Raw genomic sequence first — 15,200 nt, 5'->3', positions numbered from 1 at the left:
GTCACTTCACATGTCACCTGTGCTGTTATCACCTTTCACCTCCGCTCACTGCCTCCTCCGTCTCCCCCTCGCTTTCTCCAGGAGTGCGCCGGCGAGCCCCTCTTCATGCTGTACTGTGCCATGAAGCAGCAAATGGAGAAGGGACCGATAGACGCCATCACGGGAGAAGCCCGCTACTCCCTCAGCGAGGACAAGCTCATCAGACAGCAAATCGACTACAAGACGCTGGTCAGTACCGCGGGAGGCGGACAGCTGGATCCCACATGTGGTGAAACAGATGCAGCCGTCCGATGAAACCGCGAGATCCAGCCGGCGAAATCACACATCATTTCCTTTAAGACTTACACAAGACTTGGAATTAAATACTTCTAATAATCATAAAACCTTTACTGCTGTAAAGGTCCACATGGTGATCCTCACCTGCCATAAGAAGCGAGTCTTCACAGCCCAGATGTCGCCGCAGGCTCCTGCTTCCTCACATCGGCAGTGACTGTCCGCCCTCTGAACGTAACCTTTGCTCTCTGTAGACGCTCCACTGCGTGAACCCGGAGAACGAGAACGCCCCGGAGGTGACGGTGAAGAGCCTGAACTGTGACACGGTGACGCAGGTGAAGGAGAAGCTGCTGGACGCCGTCTACAAGGGAACGCCGTACTCCCAGAGACCGAAGGCCTCGGATATGGACCTGGGTGAGGAAGTGGGAGAAGTGCCGTGCAACACGCTGAGCGCAACACCAGGCACAGGTGTTCTGCCATGGGGGGGGGGGGGGTCGAGAAGGGGAATCACTTTAAGGGCTCTCTGAAGCAGGAGGGGGCCCTTCAGACAGGAAAGGTGTTTCTGCATGAGGAAAACATTCCGGTGGCGTGCCAGAAGTCAGTACGAGTACACTCTGACGTCGTTCCACATTCAGTCCAGTTAGTGAGTCTTGCTCTCAACAGGCTGATGAATTAATCAGAGGAGGAACTCTGAAAAGCAGCGACGGAATTTATCTTAGGATGTCTGGAACAAAGCTGTGCGCCATGTCTGCATCTCCTTCTAACACACGTGTGTATGTGTGCGTGTGTGTGTGTGTGTCCTGCAGAATGGCGGCAGGGCCGAATGGCTCGCATCATCCTTCAGGACGAGGACGTCACCACGAAGATCGATAACGACTGGAAGAGACTCAACACCCTGGCTCACTACCAGGTACTCCGCTGTTGCAAAAAAATCCCATGATGCTTTGTGATAAGAGGGATCAGCAGTGACTTGGTTGCATATTTTTATCACTGACAAATACTCATTCAGGTGTAGCGCTTTGAGAGCAGGACCTGCAGTGTGTGACATAAACTCGGTGTGAGACTGGTGTGTGTTGCGTGGTGAGAGTCCTGCTGGGGGCGCTGCTCGCTGATCTCGGATCTTGAAAACTCGTTTCAGGTGACAGATGGCTCCGTCATTGCCCTCGTGCCTAAACAGAACTCAGCCTACAACATCTCCAACTCCTCCACGTTCACCAAGTCCCTCAGCAGATACGGTACGAGAGAAGGTGTGTGTGTGTGTGTTTCGTATGCGCATACGTCCATTTAACTGTGTGCATGTGAATGTGTTTATTGACAAGGAACTATATTCTGACAGCTAAAAAAAAACGGCATAACATTGATATATTTCTGCTTTTTAACTTTTGTGTCCTGTCCGTACAAACTTGCACGACATCAACTATAACGAAAAGTAGCTTTCAGAATATCGAGTGTTCGCTAAAATGTGAATGACATCAAACATTGGACCAAACGTTTGATGGAAGAAATGCATTTTGAGCACATGAAAGAATCCTAGAGTCCTATCCTTCCCCTGCTCTCTGAACTCCGTTCCCGAGACCTGCAGCTGTGAAAAACACATGAATACTCTAACCCTGCGATCGCGCTGCGCCGCCCCGGTCCACGTTCTCTCCTGACGTCTCGTACCACTCAATCCTTTCCTGCTTTGTCACGCAAGTGACAAGCATTCAAACTGCAAGCGTAATGCTGGATGTCACAAATACAGGATCACTGTCCAACAAAGCAGGGAGAGGGCAGGAGGAAGGGAGAGTGACAGACAAATTTATTCAGGAAAGAGAGAGTGACATGGAAGTGGAGGAAGCTGTCACCTTCCTGAAACGCTTAGAACTTCACAGGGAGATTTTCCTTCACACAGCTGTCTCAGCTGTTGTTAGTCTTTTTTTTTCTTCCCCCACTGATTCGAACAAAGGTCATTTTTTAACTCATTCCTGATTAGAAGTGTTACAAGGTAGACTGGTGAAAGCCTTTCACTCATCTTTCTTCCTAAATTCCCCCCCTCCACCTGTGCAGAGAGCATGCTGAGGACCGCCAGCAGTCCGGACAGCCTGCGCTCCCGAACGCCGATGATCACCCCCGACCTGGAGAGCGGCACCAAACTGTGGCATCTGGTGAAGAACCACGACCACTCGGACCAGAGGGAGGGCGACAGAGGAAGCAAGATGGTCTCCGAGATTTACCTGACCAGACTGCTGGCCACGAAGGTGCTCATCGGCCGTAGATTTACACATCCACCGCCTGAGCCAGACGCCCCGCCCTCCGCCGCCTCGCCGCGATGTGGCTTGCTCTCACGGGCAGCCCCCCCGCTGACCTTTGTTTGGTGGTGGTCTCTGAGCTCATTAACATTTTTCATAACCTTTTCCACAAAGACACACATATGCACGCTCTTAATTAGGACGCTGACCTTTGGCTATTGAGTTGTTTGGTCGGCGTTACCGCGCCCCTCTGTCAGTGGCCTCGGGGCGTCTCGGCCCCTGGCCGCCAGCCGGCGTTCATTACTCTCCAGATTCCTTCATGTCCTCCTCGCCGCACTGCTGAGGTCTGTTCCTTCAGATGATGATCAGAAAGCTCAGTTTGAAAGGTGTGTGAGTGTGTTACGTGTGTGTGTGTGTAGATGGACAAGGAGAACCACACTGCACTCGGTGTGTATTTCATCCTTCAGTAAGTTGTGAAACAGCGACGGAGCAGAGTGCGACTCGGCTGCAGCCGCAGCAACAAAAGGACTGTTTGATATTCCGGGTCCGTTGAAGCTGGTTTGTGACTGTTTTACAATAAGAGGCCTGGTTTGCATTCTCTTATCGCATATTTTACTACTGTCCTACAAGGCAACAATTCTCCCATTCAGCCATGTCTGTGTTCAGTTTTTAGTAATAATTAGAGCAAGATTTAAAGAACGAGTCAATCAGGATGCAGAAGTTGTTGCACAATTGTTGTTTACTGACACATACTTTAGGAAGCAGACAAAAGCAAAGAGAGAATAATTTAGAAAATTCATCGTCTCGCTTGTTAAATCAAAATGTGCACACGCAGTGGGGTTTCCGTGCCGAACGTAAACATCAATGCAGTCATGCAGATTTTTTGAATATTCACACAAGCTCATCATTTAAGGCTGCACAATCCAACAACAGAGCCAGCCTCCTGCTCTCATTTGCAAGTACTAAACTCATCCACACCGTGCGCCACTTCCTCTCCCCCGATGTTTCACTCATTAGCTCCAGATTTTCATTGTATGAGCTCCAGGTAGGAAAGTGCAAGGTTAGCTGTATCAATACTGCCTGGATTGGGAAATGATTAACATGCAAGCCAGAGGAAGACAATGGGGGGAACTTGGAGCGCTGCAGTTTGTTCTTATTTATTAAAACCCCCACAGCTTTGTGTGTCTAGGATGCTGATTTGTGAGTGTGTGAAGAACAACAAAACTGCAGATTCAACTTCTGACTGGTTTAAAATAAGGTTTTGTCAAAAAAAAAAAAAAAAAGCGGGTTGGATGCTAGAAGATGGAAATGAATGAAGCGATCGCTTGTGGGAAATATCAAATCATTTCATCTTCAGAGGATTTGGTGAGCAGCTCCCAATCTCCAAAGTTGTGTGATGTGATATTAAAAAAAAATAAAATGCGGAACAGCCTGAGGCTGAACTCTCACTGGGCCTCATCCCAGATAGTGTAAAGAACGGGGAGCGCTCAGCGTTGTCGTCTCACGTCTCAGGAAGCCGGAGTCCCACACACACTCAGACACCTGCCGCTGACAGCCGACGCCTTCAGCCGCACCGTCCCCAACGCGAGGCGTGCAGCGCTGTAACACAACCACACAAACATTAATCTGCAGTCAAATACACTCCTTACTTTTTCCATTCTAGGCCTGAGTTATGTTTTATAAATCCTCCTGAACAGACTCTCAAAGTTCACCACCTCCCAAACTGGGAGCGTTTTTTTTGCGAAACTGCTGACTAACCGTCGCTTCTCGTGCTCAGGGTACGCTCCAGAAGTTCGTGGACGACCTGTTTGAGACCATCTTCAGCACGGCGCATCGAGGCAGCGCCCTGCCACTCGCCATCAAGTACATGTTTGACTTCCTGGACGAGCAGGCGGACAAACACTCCATATCAGACTCTGATGTACGGCACACTTGGAAGAGCAACTGGTAAGTTAGCGTGTGTGTGGTGTGTGTGCTGTCGAGAAAAAGCTTAGTCCTGGTGAAGAAAGGTTTTTTTGTTTTTTTTTACCCTCCCTTCTTTCCTGCACCTCATCCATGTTTCCTCTCGTTCCTCCCAGCCTTCCGCTGAGGTTCTGGGTGAACGTGATCAAGAACCCTCAGTTCGTCTTTGACATCCACAAGAACAGCATTACAGACGCCTGCCTGTCGGTGGTGGCTCAGACCTTCATGGACTCCTGTTCGACATCGGAGCATAAACTGGGGAAGGACTCGCCTTCCAACAAGCTGCTGTACGCGAAAGACATCCCCAACTACAAGAACTGGGTAGAGAGGTACGTCAGCAAGTGGGAGGAATTTCAGTGTTTTTTTTTTTTCTTTACATTTAACATCAATCTAATTTTGACGGTGTGTTTGCTGATTTCAGGTACTACTCTGATATATCACGGATGCCGGCGATCAGCGACCAGGATATGAGTGCCTACCTGGCGGAGCAGTCACGCCTGCATGCAAACCAGTTCAACAGCATGTCGGCTCTACACGAGATCTACTCCTACATTGTCAAGTATAAGGATGAGGTGAGACTCTAAATGCTTTCTTCTTCACAGTATGGGCTTCACACTCTGTGGGGTCTAATTCAGCAGCATGGCTGATAATGAATGTTTGAGCCAGCGTAATTCAAAACTTGCACTGTAAAGCGTCGACACTCCCTTACAGACAAACGTGAAAATGACTGACCTCTCACACCCTGTTAAGGACAATGTTTTGAAAGCGAAACTCAGTCAGTCACTCAGTGACCTCTCCCCTCTTCCAATCTTCAGATCTTGTCGGCTTTGGAGCGGGACGAGCAGGCGAGGAGACAGAGACTGAGGAGCAAGCTGGAGCAGGTCATCGACACAATGGCCCTGACCAGCTGAGGATCATCCAGCGCCTCCCTCCTTTTTTCCTCCTCACTCCTCCTCTCCATCTGTCTCCTTCTCTCTATCTCTCTCTTCACAAGAAACAAAAGTCCAGACCCCCCCAACAAAACCACAGACGAACTGCAAACGGACCGAAGCAGTACACTGCAACGTGAGGAGGGGGTTCGGCAGAGATGGGCGGGCCTGTTGTACGCTTAGATGTGTATGTGTGTGTTTGTCTGCAGCCCCCGAACTGTGTGTGTCGGCGTGAGAGACGCCGGGACATTTCCACACGCAAAAATACACGGAGAAACATGTCAACTGACAACATTTGATTATCGTGGATGTTGGTGTTTGTGGTTGTTTGATTTTTGATTTTCGGGAGTTTTGTCGTGACGACGCGACCGTCGGGGGGAAGAAAGAAAGAAACATTATCAGCCCGGACAGGAAGTCCATATATGGCATCATGACAGAACGGACCAATCTGTGATGAGCCAATGGGAGAGAGGATCTTTCAGTCATGTGACTCCAACATTGGTCACAGTTTTAAAGGATGTTAGGTTTTGTTTTTTGTTTTTTTTTTGTTTTTTTTTTTGTTCTGTTTTGTTTTGGGTTTTGTTTTTGTTTTTTTTTGTATAAATGTTAATCGACTGCCCACTCTCTGATCTCTCGCCACTTGTATTACTGCTGAATTTGCACAATTTACAGAAACGTTACAAAGCAAGACTATATAGATATTATATATAAATACAGCTACGTTTTTAAAGAAAGATTAGGGAGAAAACATTTTGGTTGTTTTCTTTTTCATTTTAAAACCAACAAATACGATTAAAAGAAAAAAAAATCAAACATGATTTGACATTTCAAGGTTTAAAAAAGAAAAACAACGTAGACGAAAAGAAAAAAAAATCGAGAAAAAAAATAAACAAAAAAGTTGTACTGTGCCATGTTTTCTTTGAATGTTGTTTAGTGCAAAGACATTTTGTTAGATGGAATGTGCTACCGTATGATTTTTAAATATGCCTAGTGACTGAAAAGAATTGTTCTGCCCATCGTGAAGAAGAAGCCGGGCGGCGCGGCCGCCTTCTGCAGTTAGGAGAGTTCATGGTGTCGCGGTGGTAACATGAAGTTGCTGTTGTTTTCTTATTCAGTCGGTGCAATCTGCTGGTTTCAGGAAGCCAAATATTTACTCACAGGATTGTTGCTTTATCACAGCTCCGTCGGTGTGCGGCTCCACTCAGCCGATGCCTCTTTTTTTTCCTTCTTTTTCTCGAGGGTTAACGACCGACCGCTCAGTGGGACGACGGTTTAGCGACGGAACCATGAAGTAGCTACGTTGCACTCAGTGAAATAAGGTCGTTTGCCACGTAGCCGCCATATCCGACCCATCCACAGGTCGATCGTTTGTCCACCATCGTGTGTCGGCTGCGATTCGGAGACCACCCCGAGGTCAAGTGGAGCCTCTCAATCATCAGAAAAAAGCTGTTCTCGAGCCTAAAGACACACATTTGTTTTCTTTTTTTATTTTCCCAACAATAAACCCAAATAGAGGAACAGGGAAGTGGTGATAGTGAGTGTTTTTATCCACCTCTAACCGATATATTTGAGACACGAGTGCTGGCTGTGCATCCATGAGGAGGGTATGGGAAGAGGCTCCCTCAGCCTGCAGCTCTCGTTTCAAAACTAGCCTATTGCCATGTGTGGCTTAAGCTTTTTGTATTACTGCTCTCTGCAGAGGATTTCTTTTTCTCTTTTTTGAAGTCTTGAAGTCATGGTTTTTAACTTTGTGGGGAGAATTTTTTTTTTCTTTTGCTTGCGGAAAACCAAACTGTGGTCTGTACAATGTTTTTGTTGATGTTTCATTTGTAAATTGTAAACTTTTTCATGACGAACAAAAAAGCTGTTTGACTTTTTTTTTTGTTTTTTTGTTTTTTTGGAATCAGGTCGGTTGGTTTGTTTTTTTTTTTCTCTTTTTTTTCCAACATGTAAATTGTACATTTTTTTTTTACGGTACACGGAAGATAAAATTCTCTTCAGTTTGCCTGAAGTTGAAGTACTTGACCGATCTCGAGGTTTAATTTTCCCGATCTCAAGGATCGAAATGAAATTGTTGAATCAGATGAGTATCTGTGTCGTCGTGATAGAAATGTGACTTGCTGCTTTAACTCTTGTACCTCTTTTCTTTTTGTTTTGTTTTTTTCTATCAAACATTAGGGCTGTCATTTTATGCTGATCCTTCGTACACGACGTTGCTGTCCGACCCACCCTTTTGTTTACATGTCCGAAGCGTCACACGTCACAGCTTCATCCATGGGAAGCTCCTTCTACTGAATCTCTGTCAGGATTTCATAATTCAATCTTCATCTGCCAAAAAAAAAAAACAATCTGAAGGGACCACTCTGCCCATCACAGGATGGAAATCTCTCTTATAGCTCGTCGACTGGAAATCATGTCGAGTACCACCGCAGAATATCAGCTTGGTCGTCTGTCCAAACCGCTTGTTTCCTCCAGTTTGGCGCCGACTCGTGTGAATCGCAGTAATTATAGAAATGACTGCTGAAGCTTGTGGTGCTGCTAACAGCGAGTACAATTCACAGGAGAGACGAATCCTTTCGCTCTCGGAGACGAAACCCAGGTGTCAGGCTTCTTAAACACACTTCAACATTCTCAATCCGTTCTCAGGTTCATGCTCGCTCTGTGTTGCATCTCGGCTGACTGAATGACTCGCTGATGGAGTCCGGCTTGTTGTTTATCGTCCGCGCGGCTACTCGCCTTTTTAGACTGACCTGGTTTGCAAATTTTCCCCCCGTCTGCCAGTGTCCATTCTTCAGTTTGCACTGTGTGTTCTACGACGGTTGACTTGTATTTATCGTTGCGTAGATGGTACAAAGAATGTCCGATGTGTCCGGGTGTTTGGGTCTCCGTCGTCTTGGAGCAGCCGCCATCCGCTGCGACCGTCACGTTAATGACGGGCTGACTACATCTCCGTGCCGTTTTCCCCATCGCATCGCAGCAATTTAACAAGTGCAAGTGTGCAACACTGGCTTCAGTGTGAGCAGATCCAGCAAGCGGTCATGTTTAATTCTCAGCTCATTCTCGCCTTTCCAAACCTCGTTGACTCAAACCAAGTCCCTGGCATCAGTGCGTTTCATTTTTTATTTTTCCCAACTCATTTCTGTTACTGGAAACTCAATAGTTGTTTTTTTTTTTTTTTCCTTTCTTTCTTATTCTTCTTTTGCAAAATGGAAGTTGCGGAGGATCCACGGGAACACACAGCAAATGAATTTCCGATGGGGTTGGCGAAAGAATTTTAATATTACAAATAGCTCTGATACATTTTTAGAGTTTCTGACTTGAAGCGACTGTCACAAGTTTGCAGGATAACATTCATTGTGTAAATATTCTGTTATTTCCTATTTTGCAGATTTACTACTTGTAAATAAACACGCATCAAGGAGAGATTAAACATTTTTTGCTAAATAACTTGTCTGGGTCTTTTTTTTTAATGTCATTATTTCATGTCAATAGAAATGTGCTGTAATCACACAGTTTTGTTTGCTGGTAATGTTCCTCCACATCACATCCTTTTCTTCAAGTGATTGATCCATTTCCTGTTTACGATGCTTTCCATACCTTGACCTCTTCGTAATGCTCAGAATGGATGAGCCTGCCACATGCAGCTTCTGGTGATTTCTTTGCGATCGGTGGATTACCTGAGCATGGAGCCATTCATACCTTTCCTGAGGGAAATGAGAGAGAAAGGATCCAACAACTGTTCCATTTATATCGGACACTGTTGGTGTTTTTCAGTGGGTCAGAGTTCATTTAAGTGGATACTGCCACTAATTGTGAAATCCATCGATTCTGCCAATATTCTGTTTTCCTTCCATCAAAAGATACAAATCAAAGTATCTCTGCAACACCTTGAGGGAATGGCTGCAAATTTGATGTAAACATCTTCAAAACAAATTATTGAGCCAGTTTCCTATCGGGCTACGGCATGATAACTTCCCTCTTCAGTTATTCTTCCTCTCACAATGGGATCGGCATCATTAATCACTCTTCCAGAGGTGTATTGGAGTGACAGTGTTTGGAGGTAGATTTGTTCTCCGGGGGATGCTAATGCCGAGACGTTTACCTCCTAACCGTGCAAAAAGCTTGTACTGCCCTCAGCTTAACATGGGCACTTGAATGGAAGAGCGGCTCCGAGTGTGTGACACGGCAGCAGAGCCTGGATGACGTACCGCTGCTGACGACAGCGCTGTGTGCCACCCTGTGTTTCTCTCCTGGCCTGCCTTGAACCGTCAGCACTTGCCCCCCCCCCACCCACCTCCACCCCCCACCCCCAGCAGATTCAATGAGCCCAGATAGACAGAAAATGTTATCGTTCACACCATGTGTAACCAGCCGGGCTAATTCAATTAAAATTCCATCCAAGGAAGAACGCTGAAATTGCGTAATGGTCGTGGGAGCACTGAATCTCGTAATGATCCTGTCAAGAGGCAAATGATCTTGCAGCGCGAACATTATGATAAATTCCTTGCAAAGCACAAGATGCTCGTTTCTTCAGCCCACCCCCACCTCCTCTTGCATGCGAAATTCTGTTGCCATAGTTAATAAAGCCATGATCTGTATTTGGCCCCCTCCCCTTTCCTTTTTAATCTCGTTTAGCTACAATTGAAGAGGGTTCTGTGTTTTATCGCGTGCTGAACCCAGTGAAATTGAAATTCTATTTTAACCGCAAAGTCTTTGGGTATCTGTCAGCGTGTGTTGCATCAAGTGCACGGTGGAACCGGGGCAGCGTGAGTGGCAGCGGTATCTATAGGGCCCCTAAATCCAGCGAGCGGTTCAGCTGCTTCTGGCGAGGCAAAGGTGACAGCCGTGACTGGTTGGGGGTTTGCTACCAGATGGATTACTGTCACCGCTCTTAACTTACGGCGCACAGGGAAAGCTGGGAGAGTCTGAATGAGAGGAGTGGGTGTTAAGTACAGGTGCTGCCAACTGTCAGCCCACTGCAGTCACACTATACGATAGTCCCCGAGGCGAGCGCAAGTCCAGAGCGCAGTAGATGATAGGGTAAGATGCCAATTGTCTCAGCTTCACTCACCGAGTCCTTTACTTACCTACATATAATATATATTCTATATTCTCCATGTGTTTTACTTTGATCAGTCACTTTGCTGATGGAGACTTGCTGCAAATAGTTTGCTTCATGGTAGGAGTTTGATCCATCGACCTGGAGATTAGAAGACAATCTATTTGTTTGTCACACTGCTTCACGCAGCGTTTTGAAGCCAACCCCAGCTGGAGTAAAGGATGGAAGCGGCGCTCACCTCTGGGCAGGACACCCGTCAATCACACTCACATTCCCACCTAATGTTATTTTTACAGTCCAAAATTAATCCCAAACCCTTTTCTGACCAAAACTGACCTGCCCCTGGCCAAAGTGTACAAATTAGAAAGAAAATTTGATTTCAAACCATTAAAGGAGAAAATGCAGTGAAAGGAGATCTATTATTTTTTTTTTTTTTTTTTTTGACATTTCATTTTAATTTGTCCAAGAAACGTATTGCAATGTCATGAGAGGAGATAGATCCCCTCTTGGTGGCTGCAGCAATGACTGGAAATCATCATAGCGTCCAGGGAAGATCTACAACAACCAGAGTCTTGAGAACCAGGTTAAGGTTCACTGTCCAGCTGAAGGCAATCAGCTGATTGCCACAGTGAGAAAGGAGAGGCTGGAGACAGCAGTGGGGGAGAGAGGCTGTGAACTTTATCTGAATTCTGTTTTGGTTTTATTTTGTAGGAATACGGCAAATTAAATCTGGAAAGCGAAGCCCTGCTGTCTTCATTCCCCCACAGCCACGCCTCCGATACACACTGAGGAGAGATTCTGACCTCTCTAGACATCTCAGCATCTAAACGGGCGTACTGGAAAAAACATTCCCTCTTTTTCTGTTTTGTAGGAACAAATTAAATGTTCTATATTTATACTATTTGCACTACAACAAAGAACTTTCCTGTTTATAAAATATTTGTAGATGATTATGCTGTCATTTCAGAGGCAGCCTCTGAGCTGATGAGCAGCTAATTGGCCACAGATTTCGAGACTAAACGGCAGAGTGGATATTTAATTTACACATACATTTACAGCAGATACTAACATATCACCAGCCGCTGTTGCAAGATAACATTTAATTTCTTTACAGCTAGCATGGAAAGACTGGAGTTCCCCATGAGCCTAATCAGCATCCTGCACATATAGCGCTGACCCCATCGGGCCCCCGTTGACCCTGCGGGAGGACAGGGGTTTTACCAAGTTATTTTTAATTTAATGAGGTACAAGCAGACATGGGTTAACAGTCACTCTGACACATTTTTACTATTCCCTTGCATTAAAATAAGTTTATTTTACTAATGATGGCAGCGTTCTTTGACCATCGTTCTTCCAGCTCTTGCATTCAGAAAACTTTCCACAGTTTAATTGAAAGCATGAAGAGTCCTTGCTGGAGTCTCTGGGAGTGTTTTGTCGGGGAAAGCTTTCTCAGAATGCCGGAGTATGAGATGGAAGGAAAGTTCACTGGCTGCTGCGTCTCTGTTCTGACTGGCTTGTTAATTTCTCCACAGGTAGAAACCATTACGCGCCGCGTCTCCCTGTCAGAGCGAGAGGAAATCCATTCCCTGCTCCACTGACCTGAAGCTTCTTGATGTCTGATTAACACACATGGGATAACAATCTATACAGACCGTCGCGGAGCTTTTAAAGAGGCCCTGTGTAGTATCTCCTGGACCTAATCTCCTGAACACAGCCTGTTACTCATTACTGATGGCGTTCTACCATTTAATGAATCACTTGAGTTATTTGATGCATGTGTCCAGCTTTTTCTTTTTTTTTTTTTCTTTTTTGCTTGAAATCAACGGGCCGAACTTGACTTTCAGCCCTCACCCCCTTTCACCTTTGAGCTTTCATTCCCCTCGGATGCACTGGGGGGAAAAAAAAAAACACACTCCAACACACAGGTAGTTCCCTGAGGAGGCCCCCCTGCTGTTTTGGGGGAGGAGGTGGTTGCTCTGATTTGTCTGTTTCCCCCTCTTCAGGTGACGGGGTCGCGCCTCACAGGAACCAGAGGAGTGTGTTCGATTAGCCCATCCAGCCCCTTCCTCAACAGAGGAGTGTGTGTGTGTGTGTGTGTGTGTGTGTACTGTATTCTGTGAGTGCAGAGACACTTTTGCATGTATGTGTACACAAGAGCGGCAATTTCATGTAATCGCTGAGGGAGGCTAAAGACAAATTCTCAAAATCAATGGTTTGGGGAGGCTGTGGCTTCACGAATGCATTCAAGGGAAGCAGTAAGATTCCATTGCTATATAGCTTAGAGATACACAGTTTCCATTAATAATACGTTTGAGGGGCTGATTATCCAAAGAAAAAAAAACCTCCATCTAATTACTGTGACGCCTCTGCTTTTGACATGGACATCAAATTCCTGTGCTTCCCTGTAATCTATTAAAAAAGTTGATTTCATGACTTTATTGATCACCTTAAAGGCATAAGTGGATACATCACCTCACTCCTGACCTGTTGTGTCTCTTCCCATCCATTCAGGTGGGTTGAGGTGGCACTGTGGGTCACCCTGGGGTCACCCTGGGGTCACTCTGGGGTCACCAGAGCTTCTACAGTCTGGACTGCAGGCACTCTGGCATCTGAATCCTTTAAATCGCAGCTCAAAGTCTTATTTTTCACATTGTTGAGATGTTGTCAGCCATTGCGATGGGAAGACTTCAAAGGATTGCCTGTATGAAAAGAAAAGTTTCTTGCAATCCAGATGAGGTTCTTCACCTTACTTCATGAAGTAAAGATGGAGTGAAAATGCATCGACCGTCTGTGACCCCCCTCCCACAAGCTCAACTCAATACGCAACTCGGCTGCGTGTCTCAGAGGTCCAGCGGCTATTTTCAGTAGTTAGTAGTTATTACTTACTACTTAAGTTTCTGCTGGCATAAAGCCTGTATAGAGCCTGTTTGATGGTTTATTATCCTCATCTTTAGGAAATTTAGATATCTTTTTAAAATATCTAATGTTCTGTCACATTTTACAGTCTTTAAGGTAATTTATTGACTTAAATAATTGGATTTTACAGCTATATTTTGCTTCATTATGTTGTCTGTTCTTGTTCAGTAACTCAACTAAAAGTTACTGTTAACTAACACATCTCGTGTGAGCTCCAGAGGGCAGCGAGGTCGCTCACACACTCCTCACAGAGGACACCGAGGGTCAGTCTGATCGCGACTCGGCCGGCTGATGATTTGCACCAGAGCTATGAAGATGCTGTCAGTTTTGGGGAATTTTTGGTAATTGCTGCAATCCTGCTTTTCCTTTCTCCTTCAGACATACTCGCATGCAGACGTACACACAATTCAGCCCCGTTTGATCTTCAAATGTGTGTCTTGGGCTGCATTTTTTTTCTCCCTCTCTGTGTCTTGCAGCTTCAGTGGAACTTGAAAGGCTCTGCTTTTCCTCAGAGAGAAGAATGAATCTCTTTAGGTCTATTGTGGCATTAAGCTTTGAGGGGCCACAACAAAGAAGTCAAATAGATATGTATACATTTTCAGTTGCTTGCTTTTTCCTCAGTTATTTGAATGGCTCTTGAAAGAGCAGTTTCTGAGACAATAACTAGAATATGTCTCGCCATTATTTCTGTGCTTGGCAATTAGCCGCGACGCGTTCGACGTTCAGAAATGATAAAATTAAATGGCGTGTTCTTTAAAGATAACAAAATGGAACAGATGCAATAAAAAAAAAAAAAAAAAACAAGAGCATGTTTATATTTTGTTTCTCATTTGAAGGTTTGTTCAAGCAAATCAGTTTAATAGGTTTGCTTCTAATGGATTCTTGGGTTATTTCTTTTTGCTGATTAGACGTATCAGAGGACACCAGATGCTGCTTTAAATCCCTCAAAGATTCCGCATAAGCTTTGGCCTTTCACCCCCACGTTCAGCTGCTCCGCTGGCCCTTCATGTCTGATCAACAGAGTGTTTCCGAACACGCTACTTTCCGCCCTGCCTCGGCGCAGCCACCCACCTCTCCCGCGTTTGATGTCGGAGGGACGCGCTGTGTCTTACCGACCCGCCGCTCATGAATTAATTAATCACTGCTTTGGAGCGTCTCAGACACAGCGGCTCGTGATCAAGTGCATTGTGGGACTGAGATAAGGCGCGGACAACGCCTGGCAATGGAACTAACACAAGGACCCTTAATTAGTTCAATTAATTAACCGCGGGGATGTGGGTGGGTGTGGCGCTGACAGCTACCTGGAGACTGAGGCTGAGCTGCTGGCGTGGAGCTGCTCACCGGGGTGTGGCAGCCAGATAAGAAAAAAAGGGTTAATTAATGGATGCTGGTGCTCAGGGTAGCTGTGTTTCACCTGCTGATGCGGGCTATCATATAGCATCGCCTCCTGCCTCCAGCGAACGATTTTTTCCCATTGACCTTTCTGTTTCATAAGGATGGAAACCACATGGGATGATGTCGTGTTCTTAATAAACCCACATGTGTGAACTTATTGCAGCCTCTCGCTCGTAAACCACAGCTTGGGGTGTGTGGATGTAATCATTCCCCCTGGTCTCCTGTGTGGATTATATTCCCATCGACATTTGACAACTTTAATAAATATTGCAGCGTCGACACCAGTGGCAAAAGTACACACAGACGCACACACTTGAGTGAAGATACAGATACTGCTTTTTTTAAAACAGGGAAAATTGGTTGAACATGTAACAAGGAGAAAAGTAAAACAGACTCTGAAATATATTCAGCATAAAAGCAAAAACTATCCCTTTGGAG

The 15,200-nt window shown here is 45.7% G+C and overlaps 1 protein-coding gene across 1 annotated transcript in view; it reads left to right on the top strand.

Annotated features, from left to right (window-relative positions):
* Positions 1–8,836, top strand: part of plxna1b (plexin A1b) — a 190,172-nt gene extending 181,336 nt beyond the window's left edge. Inside the window, 9 exon segments of the mRNA XM_030091523.1 lie at positions 82–228; positions 528–687; positions 1,080–1,183; positions 1,412–1,508; positions 2,320–2,510; positions 4,279–4,448; positions 4,580–4,792; positions 4,885–5,035; positions 5,279–8,836. Of these exon segments, the coding sequence (XP_029947383.1) occupies positions 82–228; positions 528–687; positions 1,080–1,183; positions 1,412–1,508; positions 2,320–2,510; positions 4,279–4,448; positions 4,580–4,792; positions 4,885–5,035; positions 5,279–5,374 (1,329 nt within the window). The 3' untranslated portion in view covers positions 5,375–8,836.
* Positions 8,837–15,200: the final 6,364 nt, after the last annotated feature.

Source organism: Salarias fasciatus, chromosome 5 (genome assembly GCF_902148845.1).
Source record: "Salarias fasciatus chromosome 5, fSalaFa1.1, whole genome shotgun sequence".
NCBI classification, from domain to species: Eukaryota; Metazoa; Chordata; class Actinopteri; order Blenniiformes; family Blenniidae; genus Salarias; species Salarias fasciatus.
Note: the sequence above shows the minus strand (reverse complement) of the source record. Positions and strands in the feature narration are given on the sequence as shown.